The sequence below is a fragment of the Mustela nivalis genome, assembly GCF_964662115.1.
Source record: "Mustela nivalis genome assembly, chromosome: 8".
NCBI classification, from domain to species: Eukaryota; Metazoa; Chordata; class Mammalia; order Carnivora; family Mustelidae; genus Mustela; species Mustela nivalis.
Window position 1 is genome coordinate 71994396 of NC_139027.1, and position 18515 is coordinate 72012910.

At 40.9% G+C, this 18515-nt stretch overlaps 1 protein-coding gene across 1 annotated transcript in view; it reads right to left on the minus strand.

Moving 5' to 3' along the window:
* PPP1R21 (protein phosphatase 1 regulatory subunit 21) overlaps positions 1-9832 on the minus strand; it is a 63651-nt gene extending 53819 nt beyond the window's left edge. Inside the window, exons 1-2 of the mRNA XM_082746846.1 lie at positions 9584-9832; positions 327-395 (exon numbers count right to left, since the gene is read on the minus strand). Coding sequence (XP_082602972.1) covers positions 327-395; positions 9584-9640 — 126 coding nt within the window. The 5' untranslated portion in view covers positions 9641-9832. The remainder of the gene's footprint in view (positions 1-326; positions 396-9583) is intronic.
* Positions 9833-18515: the final 8683 nt, after the last annotated feature.

Sequence of the window (18515 nt, forward strand, 5' to 3'; positions counted from 1 at the left end):
CCTCAGAGTGCTGTCTAGTGATGAAGACAGATAAGAAACTCCATTAATCCCCATGAATTTAGCTAAAGAAAGGCTGTGAGGAAACACAGGAGATAAAGTCATATAATTCTTTTTTGTGATATTTAGCTAAGGAAATCAAAGTGTACCACATTCATACCTAAGGAAGTAAAAAAGTTAAACACAAAAAACTTTATTACCTTCTCCTAACCCTAGTGAATCAGTGTCATGGTTGGGACTTTATAACACAGAAAACTAGCTGACTTCCTTGCTTTGAGTATCACCAAACACTAACTTAACCCTCACAATACAAATATCCTGCTTCATACCTTTAAAGCAGCTGAATTCGCTTGTTCATCCACAACACCTTTTTTCAGGACCTGATTCTGAGCCCGAAGCTGAAAAAAGAAGAAGCAATAGTTAATTTTAATATAAAGCAATCACCTGTAGCAAGGAAAACACTTATCGTTACTTCACAGGAATGATTACACTGAGTAACTATGTTCTCACATATGTATGAGAATAAAAATATTAGCAGGGAAGAGGATAGTAGATATCATCATTCCACCATTTTTCAGATTAGCACAGAGGCTGAGCTGCCCAATGACATAATAATCAGTGGCCAAATCAATACTGAAATACAGATCTCTTGACTTCCAACAAGAATATGGTTCTTTCTGTAAAACCAAGTCTCCTCCTTAAATAAAAACTAGTACAAAAAACTAATACTGAGTATAAATACAATAAACTAATAAAACTAATATAATAAATAATATGGTACCATGTGTGCCATTTTCCTTGAAACTCTGGCACACATTTATTTGTAAAATACATACAATCAGACTAATTATAAAATAAGAACTCTATAAAATTAAACATACCCAGCAGGACACTGCACCTAATATTAGTCATGTAAGTATCCTCCCCCACAATAGCCTCAGAAATGGTAGACTTGTAACGAAGCATCAGCGAAGGCAGTGTATGTATGAATCCAGAAGTTGGTAACAGCAGTTAACATTTGAAAGCTCATCATATACCAGATACTGTCCTAAGTGCTTTCCATGTATTATGTCATTAATTTTCACAATGCTAGGAAGTAGGTACTGTAATTGTGTCCACGTTACAGAAGAACAAACTGAGGTACAGAGAAGTTAAGTGGCAATGCTGAGATTCAGACCCCAGCAGATTTGACTCCAAAGTCATAATGCCATTAGACAATATTGGTTACTATTTTCTAAAGCTATGTATAAATGAGAAAAGAAATAGGCTGGAGAGGTTAGAAAAGTCTTTGAAGAGGTAGGATGTGGGCTTTTTTTTTTTTTAAATTAAGGTATAACTTTATTTTAAATAAAGCAAATAAATAAAACAAATTCTTGATTTATTTTAAATCAAGAATTTTACAGCTAAATGAAATGTATGTATGTATATATGTATCCAACTACCACTTGCAGGATTTCAAAAGATAACATCCACTTCTGTAGGAAGAGGAAAGTTCTCTGCAAGGATAACACTGAGCATGCAAGTAGAAATATCCAAGTCCTACGTAGCCAAAGCAATACTACAGACTTATATTCTGAAGGTTCAAGATAGAGGCCATGAAAGACCAGGTTCTGGGGAGTGCCTGGGTGGCTCAATGGGTTAAGCCTCTGCCTTCGGCTCAGTTCATGGTCTCAGGGTCCTGGGAGGGAGCCCCGCATGGGGCTCTCTGCTCAACAGGGAGCCTGCCTCCCCTGCTCTCTCTGTCTGCTGCTCTGCCTACTTGTGATGTCTCTGTCTTTCTGTCATACAAATAAATAAAATCTTAAAAAAGAAAGAAAGAGAAAGAAAGAAAGAAAGAAAGAAAGAAAGAAAGAAAAAAAGAAAGACCAACCAGTTTCTGCTCTTAGAAACTGAACAAAGGGAATGACTTTATCTGTGAGCTTAAAAAAAAAAAAATCTGCTACTAATTCTAACTCAGATCTGTCTCCTGAGAACAGAAATGACCCTCCTCTGTGCCAAAAGAATAGGAATACTTAAATACTAAACCTTAAACTGAGTATGTGTAACTCTCAACAGAAAATTTAGCTAAGAATCTAATAAAAGGAGAAATACTGCAGAATATTCAACAGCTTGAGCGAAAGACAGATTAAAAAAGTGAGCTTCTCCTATTTTTAGAAAGTTAAAGATACAGTTCACTACCACAGAAGAAAGAAGACCCAAATCTTGCTCTGCCATTTAGTAGACAATTTAAACTTGAAAAATTCACTAACCATTCTGAGCCTCAGTTATATGGTCTATAACACGGGTGAATACATCTATCCTATCTTCCTTCTTCTGACATTGTTGTGAGAACCAGATAAGAAAGCTATGTCCAAGCACTTTCTAAATCTTAAAGTGCCCCAGGAATGGAAACAACTTTTGTTACTAGACTAGAATCAAAGGGATAACAGATAACATTATAACTTGCCTGGGGTAAGGCATTGTACTAAAGGATATGGAGGAGAGAAAGAAGTGAAAGAAGTGGTTTGCCAAGAGATTAAATTTAAAAGGGACAATACAAGATAACTAGCAGTACTTACTACTATTTAAATTCCCTGCGGGCCCATGGCCCATACTGGCCTGCTACCTAATTTAAAAAAAATTTTTTTAAAGATTTCTTTATTTGAGAGGAAGCGCGCAGGGGTCAGGGCGGTGCGGGGGTGTGGCAGGGAGAGAGGGACTCTGGGCTGGGCATGGAGCCTGGCGCAGGGTTTCATCTCGCAACCCTGAGATCATAACTTGACCTGAGCAAAAACCAAGAGTCAGTCGCCTGACTGTGCCATCCAGGCACCCCTACCTAATTTAAAGTTTTACTGGGGGGCGCCTGGGTGGCTCAGTGGGTTAATGCCGCTGCCTTCAGCTCAGGTCATGATCTCAGGGTCCTGGGATCGAGTCCCACATCGGGCTCTCTGCTCGGCGGGGGGCCTGCTTCCCTTCCTCTCTCTGTGATCTCTTCCCTTCCTCTCTCCTACTGTGATCTCTCTCTGTCAAATAAATGAATAAAATCTTTAAAAAAAAAATAAAGTTTTACTGGAACAAAACCACACTCATTTCCATATTGTCTATGGCTGCTTTTAAGCTACAATGACAGAGACAAGGAATTGCAACAGAAAATGTACGGCTAAGCATTGAGTATTTACTAACAGTCTCTTTACAGAAAAGGTTGGAGCACCTCTGTTCTACAGGTTCAGAAAAAAAGTAAATTTTACATTTACTAATTTATGTTTGCCTTCGGTGCTCATTTCCCATCTACCAATAAAACTGGAGCTCATGATAGAGACTACAGCCCACTTCCCTGTATTTCCTGCCCACAGATAAAGATCAAAGCCACAGACAGAGAAGATACTCGATAAATGCTTCATTAACTAATCAAATTAAATACTGTATATAACGGGCTTGTGAAGGTAATGCATCACACAACTATAAAGCTTCATTACTCTAACAGTGCCTCTCTGACCGTTCCCCAAAGTTTGTTTCCTGCATCAGTGACAGGGTAACTCCAGCCACTAATCCCTGGTACTGCAGAGCTTATAGGTCGTTTTCCCCCGTCCGGGGGGAGGTACAAGCAAGTAGGTAGAAAGGCCAAGCAGTATTCCCAGCACTTTGGAATACTGAAAATGGTAGAACCGGAAGGCGTTTCATGTCAGAGACTCTGAAACGGAGATCTGTAGATGATTTCACTATTTTGAAGCTTCGAATTGGGCTTTGGGTGAGGTTTAGGATGGGCTTAGGGATGTGTAATGCACAAATTACTTTGTAATGAAGAAAAGCTTCTATGTTTAATAGTTTGTTTTATAGAGTTGTAAAACCTATAAAATGTCAAAATGTCCATTGTAGGAAACAGTCATGTAAAACTGGTTCTAACACAGAAGACTGTTGGGGATTAGATGAGAAAATATGTATATGTGATTCATCTCTTTCCCTACAAACTCTTCCAACAGTCTGTGACTGAAGGTAATAAATCTCTAATCTTGGACCCGTTATCCCATCACAGATTGTCAACGCGGCAGGAGAGATCCTAGGTGACTCCCCCACTCTCTGTCCCTAGAGCAATAGCTTTGTGATAAGCCTGACTGTTCTGGAACCACACTTATGTAGAGTAGTCTATAGAGTGGTCTTCAGCGATTTAGGCTCAGGTTTTTTGAGGATTCTTGGTGTCCAGTAGGACCACATGGTTCCAATCATTTGGAGAAATACCTGTAGGCTCTCAGTTGTGGCTGGAGTTATTCCATCAGGGAGGCAGGAAGCAAACCTTCTTCTCTCAGACCTGCCCTCAAATGGAACCCTTTCTCCTGTTCCTGCTCCCATGCAGGGCAATTCATTAGGACAACACCCCACCCCAACCCCTACAGTCTATGTGCCTCACCAGTATCTGGATGACTTAAGAGAAGAGTAGGAAGAACACCCTAGCTTTTCTAAGGCCTGACTATTCAAAGTGTGGTCTGCAGACAGCTGCAACAGCATCACCTGGGAGCAGACTCTCAGGCCCCACCCCAGACCTACTGAACCAGAGTCTGCCGTTCAACAAGGTCTTCAGGCGAGTCACAGAGACACTTTGTGTCTGTGATGCACTGATCTAGGGGCTAAGCTAGCACTTTCTAACCAGGAGCCAAAAGCCACATGTGCCTATTTAAATTTAAATTTAAATAAAATCTAACATTCTATCCACTAGTTGCACTAGCCACTTTGGAAATGCTCAAAAGTACTGCACAGCCAGTGGTTTGTTGATACAGAACATTTTCATTCTCATGGGAAATTCCACTGAATAACATTGAACACAATACTGTTTTCCAATCAAACTTTAGTAGTTAAACTCTACAAATTATGGGTGGGGGGGGGAGGCTGATACTAGATTTTAATCCAAATGATACTCTTTTTTAATCCAGCTCCTGAGTCAATTTCTCTTACAGGAAGGGACAATTAACCAGGTTCCACCAAGATCCACTATCTAGAAAGCAAACACACCAAGTCAAAACCAACCCTTCACCAATATGAATAGCTATTTCCTAAGAGTGTAGATCCAAAAAGCTCCCAAAGTCAATCTCCATCATCACCAAAAGAAGAATCAATTGCAAAGTAAACTGTTTAGAGAAACACTGGATGTATGACTTTCCCACTTGTTTTTACTGCCTCCGAAAGAGCTTTGAAAAGATTAACTGAACAAAAGCTAATGTACTGATACCATGCCTTCAGCAACAGTTCTCAAACTCTGGTGTGCATCCAAATCACTGCAGAGGTTTGTGACACACAGACTGCTGGGTTTGACCACCAGCTTCAGATTTAGTGATTCCCAGGTTGGCCTGAGAATGTATACTTCTAACTAGTTCCCAGATACTGATGATGCTGATCCAGGGGCCACACTTTGAGAACCAGTGGCCCAGAGTAACACAAACACTAAGAAAAAAGAACCTGAAACCTGCTTACACACATAACATGATGCCAGGCAGGGGTGCAGGAGCTACTGCAAAGAAAGCAGGCTGAAATCAAATAGAGCCAGGACTCAGAGCTCTTAGCCTCTCCACCCTATGAAATATATGAGAGCATCAGAAGCGGACCAGACCATGAAACAGACAGCATGTAAGAAGCAATCTTTGATTCTTAATCTACAGTGTAGTAACTAAGGTCTTGATTAGCTTGCCTTCGCATCACAAAGAAGCAGCTTGCATTGCTTACCAATTATCTTCATAAACCTCTGAAAACCAACTACATACACCTTTATTAGCTTTATTAAACCTGAAGTTTCAAAAGCCTCCAATGACCTCCAAATTGCCCAAACTACTAGGGTCTTAATCTCTGTTTTACTGGCTTTTCCATAACGCTTTACATTTTACCAGTATGTATACCTCAGAAATTCTCATCTGCTCTGGACTCCCATGACTCATCTTTTATCTAACTAAACTTTCAGTCTCTTAAATGGGAGCTCCTCAGGCCATTTTTTTCCTTCTGGGGAGGAAAGAATATTATAACCACAGTTTTTTTTTTTTTTTTTTTAAGATTTTATTTATTTATTTGACAGACAGAGATTACAAGTAGGCAAGAGAGGCAGACAGAGAGAGAGAGAGGAAGGGAAGCAGGCTTCCTGCTGAGCAGAGAGCCCGATGCGGGGCTCAATCCCAGGACCCTGAGACCATGACCTGAGCCGAAGGCAGAGGGGCTTAACCCACTGAGCCACCCAGGCGCCCCTATGACCATAGTTCTTAAGCAAGATATGAGCTCCTTCCTGGAAAACAGACTGAGATCTGCATTAAATCAGAACAACGGAAGTCTGCAAATGTCCTTTGTTTAGGGATCACGCTTGCTACCGTCTAGATATGTAGCCTCCTTTTACTGTTTAGGAGGAACTCTTCTGTCTTTGTATCTTAAATAAGGAAAATTTCAATATTACCCCACAATTTCTGCACCAGGGAAGGTAATGCAAAGCTAGCGTGTCCCTTCCACAGGCTCAGGGCTGAAGGTAGCACAGATTTTAACTAGAAATTGCTCAGCACTAGAACTGACAGAGAATAAGCAGCACATGAAATTTTTGACCAATCTCTGTTCTCTTATGTTCTGAAATTTCCATCCCATTGCAATTAAAAGGATGAAAAATGATCTAGCCCAATCTGACAGATAAGTAACTTCAAGCCTGGCAGACCTCCTACAGTCTCCTTAGCATCTCCTCCTTCCTTCACACCTTTCCATAGGTGTTCCCCAAAGAGTCTACCTAAAGGGTTCCACTCTGATTAACTCCTGTAGTTCAACTACTTGTTGTCACAGTTAGTATTCCAAAAGCTCTGGCCTTTGGCCTGACTTTTAGCCAGTTCATCTTCACTAGAAATGTTCAGCAGTTACCCCAACACCACCTCAGGCTACTATGTGAACAAGGTAATTTTAATGTGCCTTGTAATACTTAAAATTATTTAATTCTGTAATTGCAACTAACCTTTAATACATCCCTTTGCTCTACACTGGCTCGCATTCCTGTCAGTGGCAGTCCTGTTCCTTCATCTCAGAACCGCAGGGTCAACCCTTCCGTCTCCCTTCACTCACCACATCCCAGAGAATGAATAAGACACAAGGATGAGACCCTCATACACTATATTCTTCTTAAGTTTAGTGCTATGTACAAAGCAGGCACTCAAAACAGAGGTAATTAGGGGTACCTTGGTGGCCCTGTTGGCTGAGCAACCAACTCTTGGTTTCTGCCCAGGTCGTCATCTCGTGGTCATGGGATCAAACTGCCTGGGGCCCTGGATTCAGCTTCAGATTCTTTCTCCCATCCTCTGGGCCCCTCCCAATTCTCCACACTCTAGCTCTCAAAAATAAATAAATTCTTTACAAATGAATTTTTTTAAAAAAGAGGTAACTAAAATGGTACTTTTACCCTAGGTAATATATCTAGGCCCCCTCTCCATCTTAACAGTCACTAATTTTACTTAGTCCTGTATTACACTCCCCAAAACTATTCCAACAGCCTATGGTCTGGTCTTTTCACCCATCTTTCCCTATTTCAATCCATCCTGCAAGTAGTTAGCAGTTCCCCTCCTACAAGTAATGTCATTATCCTGATTAAAAACTTCTGACATCAGGGCACCTGGATGGCTCAGTAGGCTAAGCCTCTGCCTTCGGCTCAGGTCATGATCTCAGGGTCCTGGGACCGAGCCCAGCATTGGGCTCTCTGCTCAGCAGGGAGCCTGCTTTCCCCCCTCTCTCTGCCTGCCTCTCTGCCTAGTTGTGATCTCTGTCAAATAAATAAAATCTTTAAAAAACAAAATAAAACTTCTGACATCTATTATTCAAAAGATAAAGTTCAAACTTATTTGACATCCACAACCCTTTATGATGATCAGGTTGAAATGAACTCTCCAATCATACTTCACCTCTCTCGCCGTGTACCTTATTATGCTTTCATGACTGGAAACAGGGCCTGCTCCCCTTGCCTGGAATGCTACCAACCCTCTCTCTTCCCTATTTCCCAACCTGAGTAACTTTTACTCTTAACATCCATCTCTTTCATGTTCCCACTGAACTAACACTTGTCGTACTGTATCATATTTACGCACAATATCTGAACATTCTATGAAAGGATTCTCCTTAACCTGGAACTCTGCCTCACTCAACAGACCCTGGCCGACTATTCACAGGAGGCACATAATAAATGTCTATTGAACGAAAAAGCACATATACCCAAAAAAGAAATAAATAAAATCTTTCAAAGCTTTTAATACTTTTGGAAGGCTATACAATTATTCCAGCACTGCAGTCATACTTAAAACATTTTTAAAACTTTCTTTTGCCATTTGGAATTGCCTTCTGAGACTGTCTGTTCTCTGGAGAAGAAAATCAATCCCCTTACTCTATACTCATAAAACATTTTCACCCCAAACAGTGGAGCCACCTTTGAGTACTGCCATTCTCCATCCACTCTCCTTCATCATGTGGATTTGTTCTGAACAATTCTGACCCTTTCAAACAAAATATTTCTTCAAAGGCTGAAAACTTGCCATCATGGACACTGTGCTACAGGCTGTTAAGACAATTCCAAATGTAAACAGAAGAAGTTTTGCCAATGGTCACAGCGTGGGAATAAGTATAGTTAGTATCTCAAAAGGCTCCCAGTTGATGGTGAAAAGACGTAAGTGTATATGCTTAGGCAAAGGTTTTATTTTTCAAACAACAGTTCATTTTATCTTGCTGAATATGTGTTAAAGGAAAAAAAAAAATGTGTCCGAATTGTTTTTCCAAATGGTCAAAAGGGGGCTAGGTCTTCCCAGCACTCCCATGATACCAGATCGCTGAAAACTAAGCTTACTGACTATTGAATCAATTTACCAGGCTGTGAGATTCTTTTATAACTTCATCAGAATATTAAGGCAGCAACACTTTAGAAGCAGCGCCGCCCTTTTCCAAGAAAAGGGTTCCAAAAGACGATGCCATGAATACGACAAAGGGGCAGGTCCCTATTTGCTTAATTCAACATGTATTGAGCACCTGGGTGTTCTTGCCCAGCACCCTGGAGGACACAGTCCTAGCACTCAAGCTTTCAAAATCATCTCCAGACAACATCTTGCCAACGCACTAAATACATTCGTAGCCACCCATCCCCAGTGAAACAGTTTACACGAATGGCTTTTCTCCCGAGGTGACAGACTGGGGACACACAGATCTCTTCATCCTCACCTCGTCCCTGTGAGAAGAAAGCAAGCTTGATCTTTCCCATCACTGGGCTAGGAAAATTGAGGAAGCAGCAGTAGAGGGGTTGGTCCTTACCCTTCCCTTCCCCTCCCGACCAGCACCAGAGGCAGAAGCCAGCATTCGGACATCCCAGTACCAAGCCCGCTAGTTTAGTGAGAAGGAGGAATCAAACTCCTGCTCCTTCCCGCAGACACGCACAGGGACCCAGACACGGCCGGGCCCCATCTCCTGGGAGCTGCAGGTGGAGGCATGGTAATGGTGGACAGAGAAGGCAGAAAGGAGGGGCACGCTCGCGTGCCCCCTTCGCCGTTCCCCTCCATCCCGACGAGTAGCTGCCAAGGCAACCCGAGGCCGCAGGGCCGGGGACCCCCTACTCCCCGCCCACGATGGATACCTTCGAGTACTCCTGAGCCAGCTTCTGGTACTTCCCCTGCAACTCTGCGGAGGCCATGGCCTCCCCTGCCCAGTCCGGGCCTGGCTGCCCAGGGCGCTCAGCCCCGCCCCCCGCCCCCAACCCCAGACACGCTCCCGGGTTGGGCTCCGCCAGCGCCTGCCCGCTCGGCCACCGCCGCCGCCACCGCCGCGCCTCCTCCTCCACTTCCGGGTTCGCCCGGTGGGAGGAAGGCGGAGTGGGACCAGGGGCGGGGAGACTACCGGGGGCGGAGCAGCGTCTGGACGTCACCGCTCCACCCTCCCGCCCCTGAGCACGTGCGTGCGCAGCCTCGGTGGAGCTCCAGGGCTCTTCCTTGGGACCAGGGGCGCCATCTTGACGCATGGCTCAAGATGGCGACCTAGAATGGGAAGGGAGAGAATCAAGAAAGGAAGAGAATGATGAGAGCCCACAGAATGGGGCGGGGAGCGGGAACCGAGGAGAGAGGCGGTGGTTGCGAAGAGCAGAGGACCGGAAGAAGAAACATTCTAAGCGCATCAAGAATTCTGGCGGATATTCTCTCCCCCTCCCCCTGCTGGTTCCCATGGCAACCGTCTGGCGTTTGATGGTTATAGCTTTCAGAAATGTACACGGGAAGAAAGACCTTTATATTCCTCTGTCTCGTTATTCGGATACGGTAGCACCGGACATGCCCTGCATTGTAAAGTCTCAGACCTGCCCCAGATTTATAATGCTTGCTACTGCCCCCCTCCCCTACTCCAGACCATAAAAACCACTGTGTTATTTTTTGACATTGAAGTTTCTTTGTGTCCATTCTCTACCCACTCTATCCACACACCCCAGCCCCCATACGCATACCACATCGGAGCCTTTTTCAGTGGATTGAGTAAAAAGCCGTTAGAAATTTTCAGGAAATGTCTCCTGCCATGCATGCCGATAGGGTGTATAATGGCAACAAATAACTGGAGAATTGAAGCAGAAAACAGTCAGCCTGATACATTTTATACGCTTTTATTGAATTAAAAGCTTGCCTCCATTCAACAAATATTTGTTGGGTTTCTGTTGTATATTCGATGTTGTCCTAGGTATTATTGCCTGTATTATAACATTAAAATGTTCATTGATAGAGGAATGAATAAATAAAATTAGAGTGTATGTTTACCGTGAATTATAACATAGCAGTTAAAACAAATGACCTAGATCTGTATGTCTGTGTATATTTGTATCAACATACATACGAGCAATTGCTTAGCAAATTGCAGCACACAATAGAATGAAAAGATACATTTAAAAATAGGAAACAATATTTGCATTGTTCATGAACACGTGAACATGTAGGAAAAACAGAAAAAACAGAACTGGACAGAAAAACATCAAATTCTGGATAGTGGTCACCTCTAGTGCGAAAAACAAAGGGAAAGAAAGGGCAAAACAAAGGACCTTAAACGAGTTAATTTTTTAAAGTAAATGTGACGGGATGTTAACATTACTTACCTAGTAGGTATAGGGATCTTAGTTATATTGGCATTTTAGGATAGTTGAAATTTTCCATGATTAAAAAAATCGTGCCATCCTTGTTTCTTGTTTGGCTATGAGTGAGCCTGGGATTTAAATAGTGAAAAGCTGAACTTGTATGCATTTTTCAGCGATTGTAATGTATAATAGGATTATAAACTTTAAAAAATGTTTATTTTTTTAATTTGCCAATAGCCAAGCCCTACTGTCCAGCCAACTTTCAGAACAATACTTTTAAATTATTATTATTAGTTTTCCATGACACCACCAAGCAGCGGAATTAAATATTGTAAGTGCATTTTCTGGTTTGTAAGGTAATGGAATTTTCAACCATTTAAAAATAAAATGTCACCTCAGAAACAATATTACAAAGAAAGAATGTGCAACTTTGGCTAGAGAGCCTGTGTGAGTTCATTTTACTGAATTGAGAAATTTACTTTGCACTGCTTGGTCTAGTTACTCTCTCAGAAGCACTGTTTCCAAATTCTGGTTGATAAGTCTGAATACATTAAAGATTCTCTCCCTCAGCACCATTAAGTGAGTGAAAAGGCAACACCATTGAGTGGAAGAAGATGCTTACAACATTTATATCCAACAAGTTCTCTTAGTCTTTTATTCAAATATATAAAGAGCTCTTAGAAATCAACAGAGAAATGCAATCAAAAAGAAAAATAGGCAAGAGACTTCAACAGACATTTCAAAAAAGAAGATGTACAAATATCCATTAAACATGAAAAAGGGTGTTCAGTTTCATTAGCAATTAGGAGGAAGTGAAATTAAAACCACAGTGAGATAACATGCACACCCACACAAGTAGCTAAAGTTAAAGAGACTGTGAAGTGTTAGTGAGGATATGGAACAGGAGAAACTCTTAGAAAATGCTGGTAGACATATAAACTGTAAAAATCACTTAGGAAAAGATTTTGGTATTATTTACTCACCTGAAAACGTACATATTTATGATCTAGCAATTCTACTCTGAGGTATACCCTCAAAAAAAAAAGAAAAAAAAGACAGTGTACATGTATTCACCAAGAATATTCATACCACTATTATTCATAAGAGCCAAATAAATCTGTCAACGGATTAGATAAATGGTTGTACATTCATATTATAGAATAGTAAACAGCAATTTTAAAAGCTGAATTATAGCTACAGCTAACTACTGGATGAACATTAAGATATAATCCAGAATGAAAGCCAGAACCCCCCAAAATTATATTGTATTACTTCATTTACATAATGTTCAAAAAATGGCAGATTCAATTATATGGTTCCGGGATGTGTGCTGGGGTAATGTAACTAGAAAGAAAAATAAGGAAGTGATAACTACAAAAGTGAGAAACCTGATTAGAAGGGGACATAAGATGGGGATTGGGGGTGATGGCAGAGTTGTTTCTGTGTTAACTTGATGATAACTAACCCCTTACCAGGTACATTTTTGTTTTGTGAACTTTTTCTATGAGTGTTCCATTTCACAATAGCAAATTTTTCTTTTTTAACTCAATTATCTCATACGCTTACCAGCAATAGTTCCCAGCCTGTAAAGATAACATACTTATGAGAAATAGTGTAAATGAAGGTTGCTTCGAATTACTGTAAATATGCAAGTGTTATGATGATCATTAAATCATTTAAAAATGTAAGTGCTTTAAGATTTTTTTTTTTTTCAGTTGCAAGTATGACAAATTGAACTCAAACTAACTTAGGCCTGGGGGGGGAATTTGCTAGAAAGGTATGTGAATAGTTCCGAGAACAACAGGAAAAAGAGGAGCACAGGCCCTTAAGTATAACTTAGGCCAGGGATCTGTTGTTGGGTTTTTTTTCCCCCCAGGATCTGTTTTTGCAACTCTCACACTCTCAGCATGTGCTCCTTCCCCTTATCTTACTTTACTCCTGTGAGGTAGCAAAATCACGAAGCACACTGGTCCTGAGGCTCCCATCTCACAAATCTGCCTTCCAAGAGAAACTAGGCTGCTTAGCTCCAGTTTTGAAAAATCCTAGGGAAGGTCTCTGACAGCTTGGGTGAGATGCCCACCTTTGGGTCTATAAGTTCTGACCTAAACAGACAGGTCAAGTGGAAAACCCCCTAGGCCCTGACCAAACCTAGAGACTAGATCACTCTTACCCCACATGAAGACTTCTATGGCAGATGTCACCAGGATAATCAAGGGACACAGGACTACACAGACCAGTAAAAGCCAGAAAGCAACACTGAGGACCTCCTGATGCAGATCCACAGTCCCCTGCCCCAATCTTAATGGCATAGTGTGCTCTCAGCACACCCAGAAGCCATCTTGGGAGGTGAGAGAGAGGGGCCAAAACTTAGAATAAATGATTATTTCCTGAACGGAGGGACTATTGTAAACCAAAATAAATAAATAAATAAATAAAACAAAACAAGACAGCCGTTTTGACTGAAGAGACTGGGAAATTACTGATGAAATAGTCTTTACCCTTCCAGTGGAGAAGAGATTGTGAGAAGACCAGATCTGCCATAGAGAAAGGAAAGGTTCCATTTTCTCTGCACCTCTAAACATACCATGAGTCAGTTATGGTCACATAGCATAAGCAAGAAAAAGTTTTGGGTTGTGCTATTCAAACTCCATCCTGAACAATAAAAGATCTGGCTTAAAACAAGACTTGGGACTTCCTTAAACATCATGAAAGGATAATAATGGAGAACAGAGATGTTGGCCCTTAGTTCAATGTGGCTGATAAAAAATTATATATTTAAACAGTGGTCTTTAAAGAAACACACCTAAAATAAAGTTATTGATTCATTGATGAAAATGTTGTGACAGAGGCTTGCAGAAACCTAACCCTGTATTTCCATTAATTGCTAATTCATTGTTTATGGCAATTTGAGAATATAACTATTGCCAAATAAGGGGAATCAAATGTAATGTATATAGATTGAGAACAATGTGGAACTTCCCTTGGTCATACAGTGGCCAATTATGACATGGGGTTACTTAGAAGATATTGTCAGTCTCTGGGTGTGCATTATTTCTTGGTGCAATAGAGTCGTATGTTTCCCATCTTAGTGTATATCTGAAAATCAAGAACTTCTTTCAATCTTCAAAGCTCCATCTTTTGAAATCATACATTTTACTTCATAATAACCTGCTGCAGGTAGCAGCTCCTACAGAGGCATTGGAAGACCAGCTAGCCCCACCTGCATCTCCCCACACAGGCATTAAGATAACGAAGTAACGATTTTCTCTGGTCTAGTTTCACAATACCCATGGCTGGTCAGAAGAATGCCTGACTACTGAGATAATGGACAACAAAGAACATTTGTGTGGGTGGATATAAGGAAAGGACTAAAGAAGGCAACCTTTAGGTCTTTTGTTAATGGTATATTGTCCTTGTGTTATTTATATTTTTAATCTAGTGAGAAAATGCATCTCACTCTACAGTAAAATTAAAGAAGGGGTGGGGGAAGGTGGAGAAAGAAAAGAACTTTCCTCTACTTGATTTTCTTTTGAGCAATTAGCTCCAAAGTTCAGGTTTTGTAATGAGTGCTCAGTGAGGCAGAATCTGATGATTTGCTCTACTAAAAATAGGAATTCTGGACTTTGAAGTTTTGCAACTCCTTTCTTTGGCTGTGCTCTAATGCTTTGCCTCCCTCAGTCACAACAAGACAGAAGAATGACAGAATAAACACAGAGCCCTGACATAGCTAGTCCAAAGTCATGTGGTAAACACTGGCAGAATCATAACTAGAACCCAAGTCCTTCATCTCTACCATAGGCTGTATTTTCTGTAAGTCAGGCTAAGTGCCCACATATAAGAAAACCTTTGCTATAGCTTAAAGAATCAGAAGGGTGAACAGTAAGATACCACTTCACACTATTCAGAATGGCTAAAATTAACAAGTCAGGAAACAACAGATGTTGGTGAGGATGTGGAAAGGGGAACCCTCCTACACTCTTGGTGGGAATGCAAGCTGATGCAGCCACTCTGGAAAACAGCACCGAGGTTCCTCAAAAAGTTGAAAATAGAACTACCCTACAACCCAGCAATTGCACTACTGGGTATTTACCCCAAAGATACAAATGCAGTGATCCGAAAGGCACCTGCATCCCAATGTTTATAGCAGCAATGTCCACAATAGCCAACCTATGGAAAGAACCCAAATGTCCATTAACAAATGAATGAAAGAAGATGTGATACACACACACACACACACACACACAATGGAATATTACTCAGCAATCAAAAGAAATGAAATCTTGCCATTTGCAATAACATGAATGGAATTAGAGGGTATTATGCTAAGCAAAAATAAGCCAATTAGAGAAAGACCATGATATAATCTCACTCATACGTGGAATTTAAGAAACAAAACAGAGGATCATTGGGGAAGAGAGGAAAAAATAAAACAAGACAAAATCAGAGAGGGAGACAAACCATAAGAGGTTCTTAATCTTAGAAAACAAACTGAGGGCTGCTGGAGGGAAGAGGGTGAGGCGGATGGGATGAACTGGGTAGCCATTAAGGATAGATTAAGATAGACATTAAAGAGGACAGGTGATGTAATGACCACTGTAATTATGAAAGACTGATGAATCACTGACCTCTACCTATGAAGCCAATAATACATTATATATTAGTCAACTGAATTTAAATTAAAAAATTTTTAACTAATTAAAAAAATAAAAAGAGTCAGGCGAATGAGTCTTAGATTAGGGGTGAAGATGCCAAAGGGTGCATTATACAACTTGGTATTTGTTTGGACTTGTGACTTCATGAAATAGATACCACTCGAGTTGTGTAAAGGAAAGAGGCAGGGGCTGGGCTAAGAATTCAGGTTTTTTTTTTTTTTTTTACATAATCCAAGGGCAAAGTCTGGGGTCAAGGAGGTACAAGGGGGAAGCAGGAACAGAAATATTTTACTGCTCATGCTTTACTTTACCTCTGCTCCCCTGTATCTTGACATCATTATTGTTTTTTTCCCTTAAGACTGGTTTTCTCTGCCTCCCTATCTTATAGGAGGATATAGTCATGAACAGCACCAGATTTCTATAAATTAACCTAGTACATACTTTTTAAGTTTGTAGTTTGTTATTATGGACAATTTTTAAAACACATACAAAAGAAGAGAGAATAATATAATGAACCCCCATGTACCCATAACCTAGCTTTGGCAATGATACACTCTGGCCTACAGCCCCATCCATGTTCTCCCACTTGATTAATTTGAAACAAATCCCATATGTCATATTATTATTTTTAAAATATATATTTATTTACTTGAGAGAGAGAGAGTGCACAAGCAAGAGGGGCAGAGGGAAAGGGACATTCTTAGGCAGACTCCATGCTGAGCACAGAGCCCGAAGCAGGGCTCTATCTCAAGACCCTGAAATAGGAACTGAGCTGAAATCGAAAGGAGAGGTAGGAGCAGGGAACCCAACACCGGGCTGGATCCCTCAATTCCAGGACCCAGAGATCTTGACCTGAGCTGAAGGCAAAGAGTTAACAGACTAACCCCCCTAGTGACCCTCATATTATAACTTTCTATTTACTCTTTTAGCAAGACAGTTTTCAAATTCAGATACATACCTTTTTTATTTTTTTTAATATTTTATTTATTTATTTGACAGAGAGAGATAGCAAGAGGGAACACAAGCACAGAGGACCTGGAGAGGGAGAAGCAGGCTCCCCACTAAGCAGAGAGCCCAATGTGGAGCTTGATCCCCAGACTCTGGAATCATGACCTGAGCTGAAGGCAGAAGCCCTATGAACCACCCAGGCACCCCTCAAATGAGTATCTTTTTAAAATTGAAGTCTAGCTGACACAATGTTACATTAGTTTCAGGTGTAGGACATTGTAATTCAGCAAGTCTATCCATCATGCTCTGCTCTCCACAACTGTAGCTACCCTCTCCTGATGTCCTTTTTCTGGTCCTCTTGACTGTAACAGTTTCTCTGAGTTTCCTTATTCTTGATGACCTGGATAGTCTTGAGGAGTATTGGTCAATTGTTTTGTTGAGTGTGCCTCCATTAGGATTTGTCTAATGTTTTCTTACGATTAGGCTGGGATTAGATTTTTGGAAAGCAGACCAAAGAGGTAAAGTGCTATTCTTAACATATCATATATCACATCAAGGGCAATGTGAGCAACATGTTAATCTTGATCATCTTGTTAATCTACTAGATGTTGATAATCTATTAGTCTTTGGTGTTGAGTTGCATTTGCTTAAACATGGAGCCTTTTCTTACTCCACTCTTTTGCCTTGATATTCTGATTTTGCTCTTTCTCTGGAGCATTCACCCATACAATGGCTATAAAACAAAAGATGTATACTGAGGGACAGTGGGTGATAAGACCAGAAATGGGAGGATACGATGTACTGGATGTACTGAGTTGTTTTGTTTTGTTTTTTAAGTTTATGCCCAACATGGGGCTTGAACTCTTGCCCCTGAAATCATAAGTCACGTGCTCTACCAACTGAGCCAGCCAGGCATCCCATGTACTAGCTTTTAAGTTTGGCCTTTTGAGCAAGGGATGAGGTGAGGTAGAAGAGGTGGAGAGTAAAGATTTAACTTTCACATTTTTGAAAGTCCACTCCTGAATTGTGCGGTATGGGCATCCTCATTGTGTGTGTGTGTGTGTGTGTGTGTGTGTGTGTAGTAGTAGTAGTAGTAGTAGAACATGCATGACGCAAAATTTACCATTTTAACAATTTTTCAGGTGCACATTCAGTGGCATTAAGTACACTCATATTTTTCTGCAACCATCATCACCATGCAGCTCCAGAACTTCAGCATCTTTCCAAACTGAAACTCTGTATTGTTAAACCCTAACTGCACATTCCCCACTCCCCCCAGCCCCTGGCAACCACCAGTCTATTTTCTTTTTCTATGAATTTGACTACTCTAGTATCTCATGTAAGTGTAATTCTACAGTCTTTGTCCTTTTGTGTCTGGCTTACTTTACTTAGCATATGATCTGCATGTTTCATCCATGTGGTAGCATGTGTCAGAATTTCATTCTATTTTAAGGCTGAATAATATACCACATCTTACTTATCCATTCATGCATAAATAAATATTTTTAAAATAATAGCCACCCTAACGGGTATGAAGTATATGTCATGTGGTTTTGATTTGCATTTTCCTAATGATGGTGATGTTGAACATCCTTTCATGTGCTTACTGGAATCGTTTTTAAAGATGCTTTACCCTTGCCCATTGTTTATTTGCATACTCTACAGCAAATTTCACCCTCTTATTCCTTGCCAGTGTCACACAGAAGGATAGAGAGTAAGGGCACAAGCTTCTCTGACTCTATAAGTGGCTGTATTGGGACATGTTTGGACTGCCTTTCTCTGTAGCTCTACAAATCAGCAGGCCTCAGTTAAAACAACTAGTCTACCTAAAAATGGCCTCCAAGTGTCCTCCCTGACTCTAG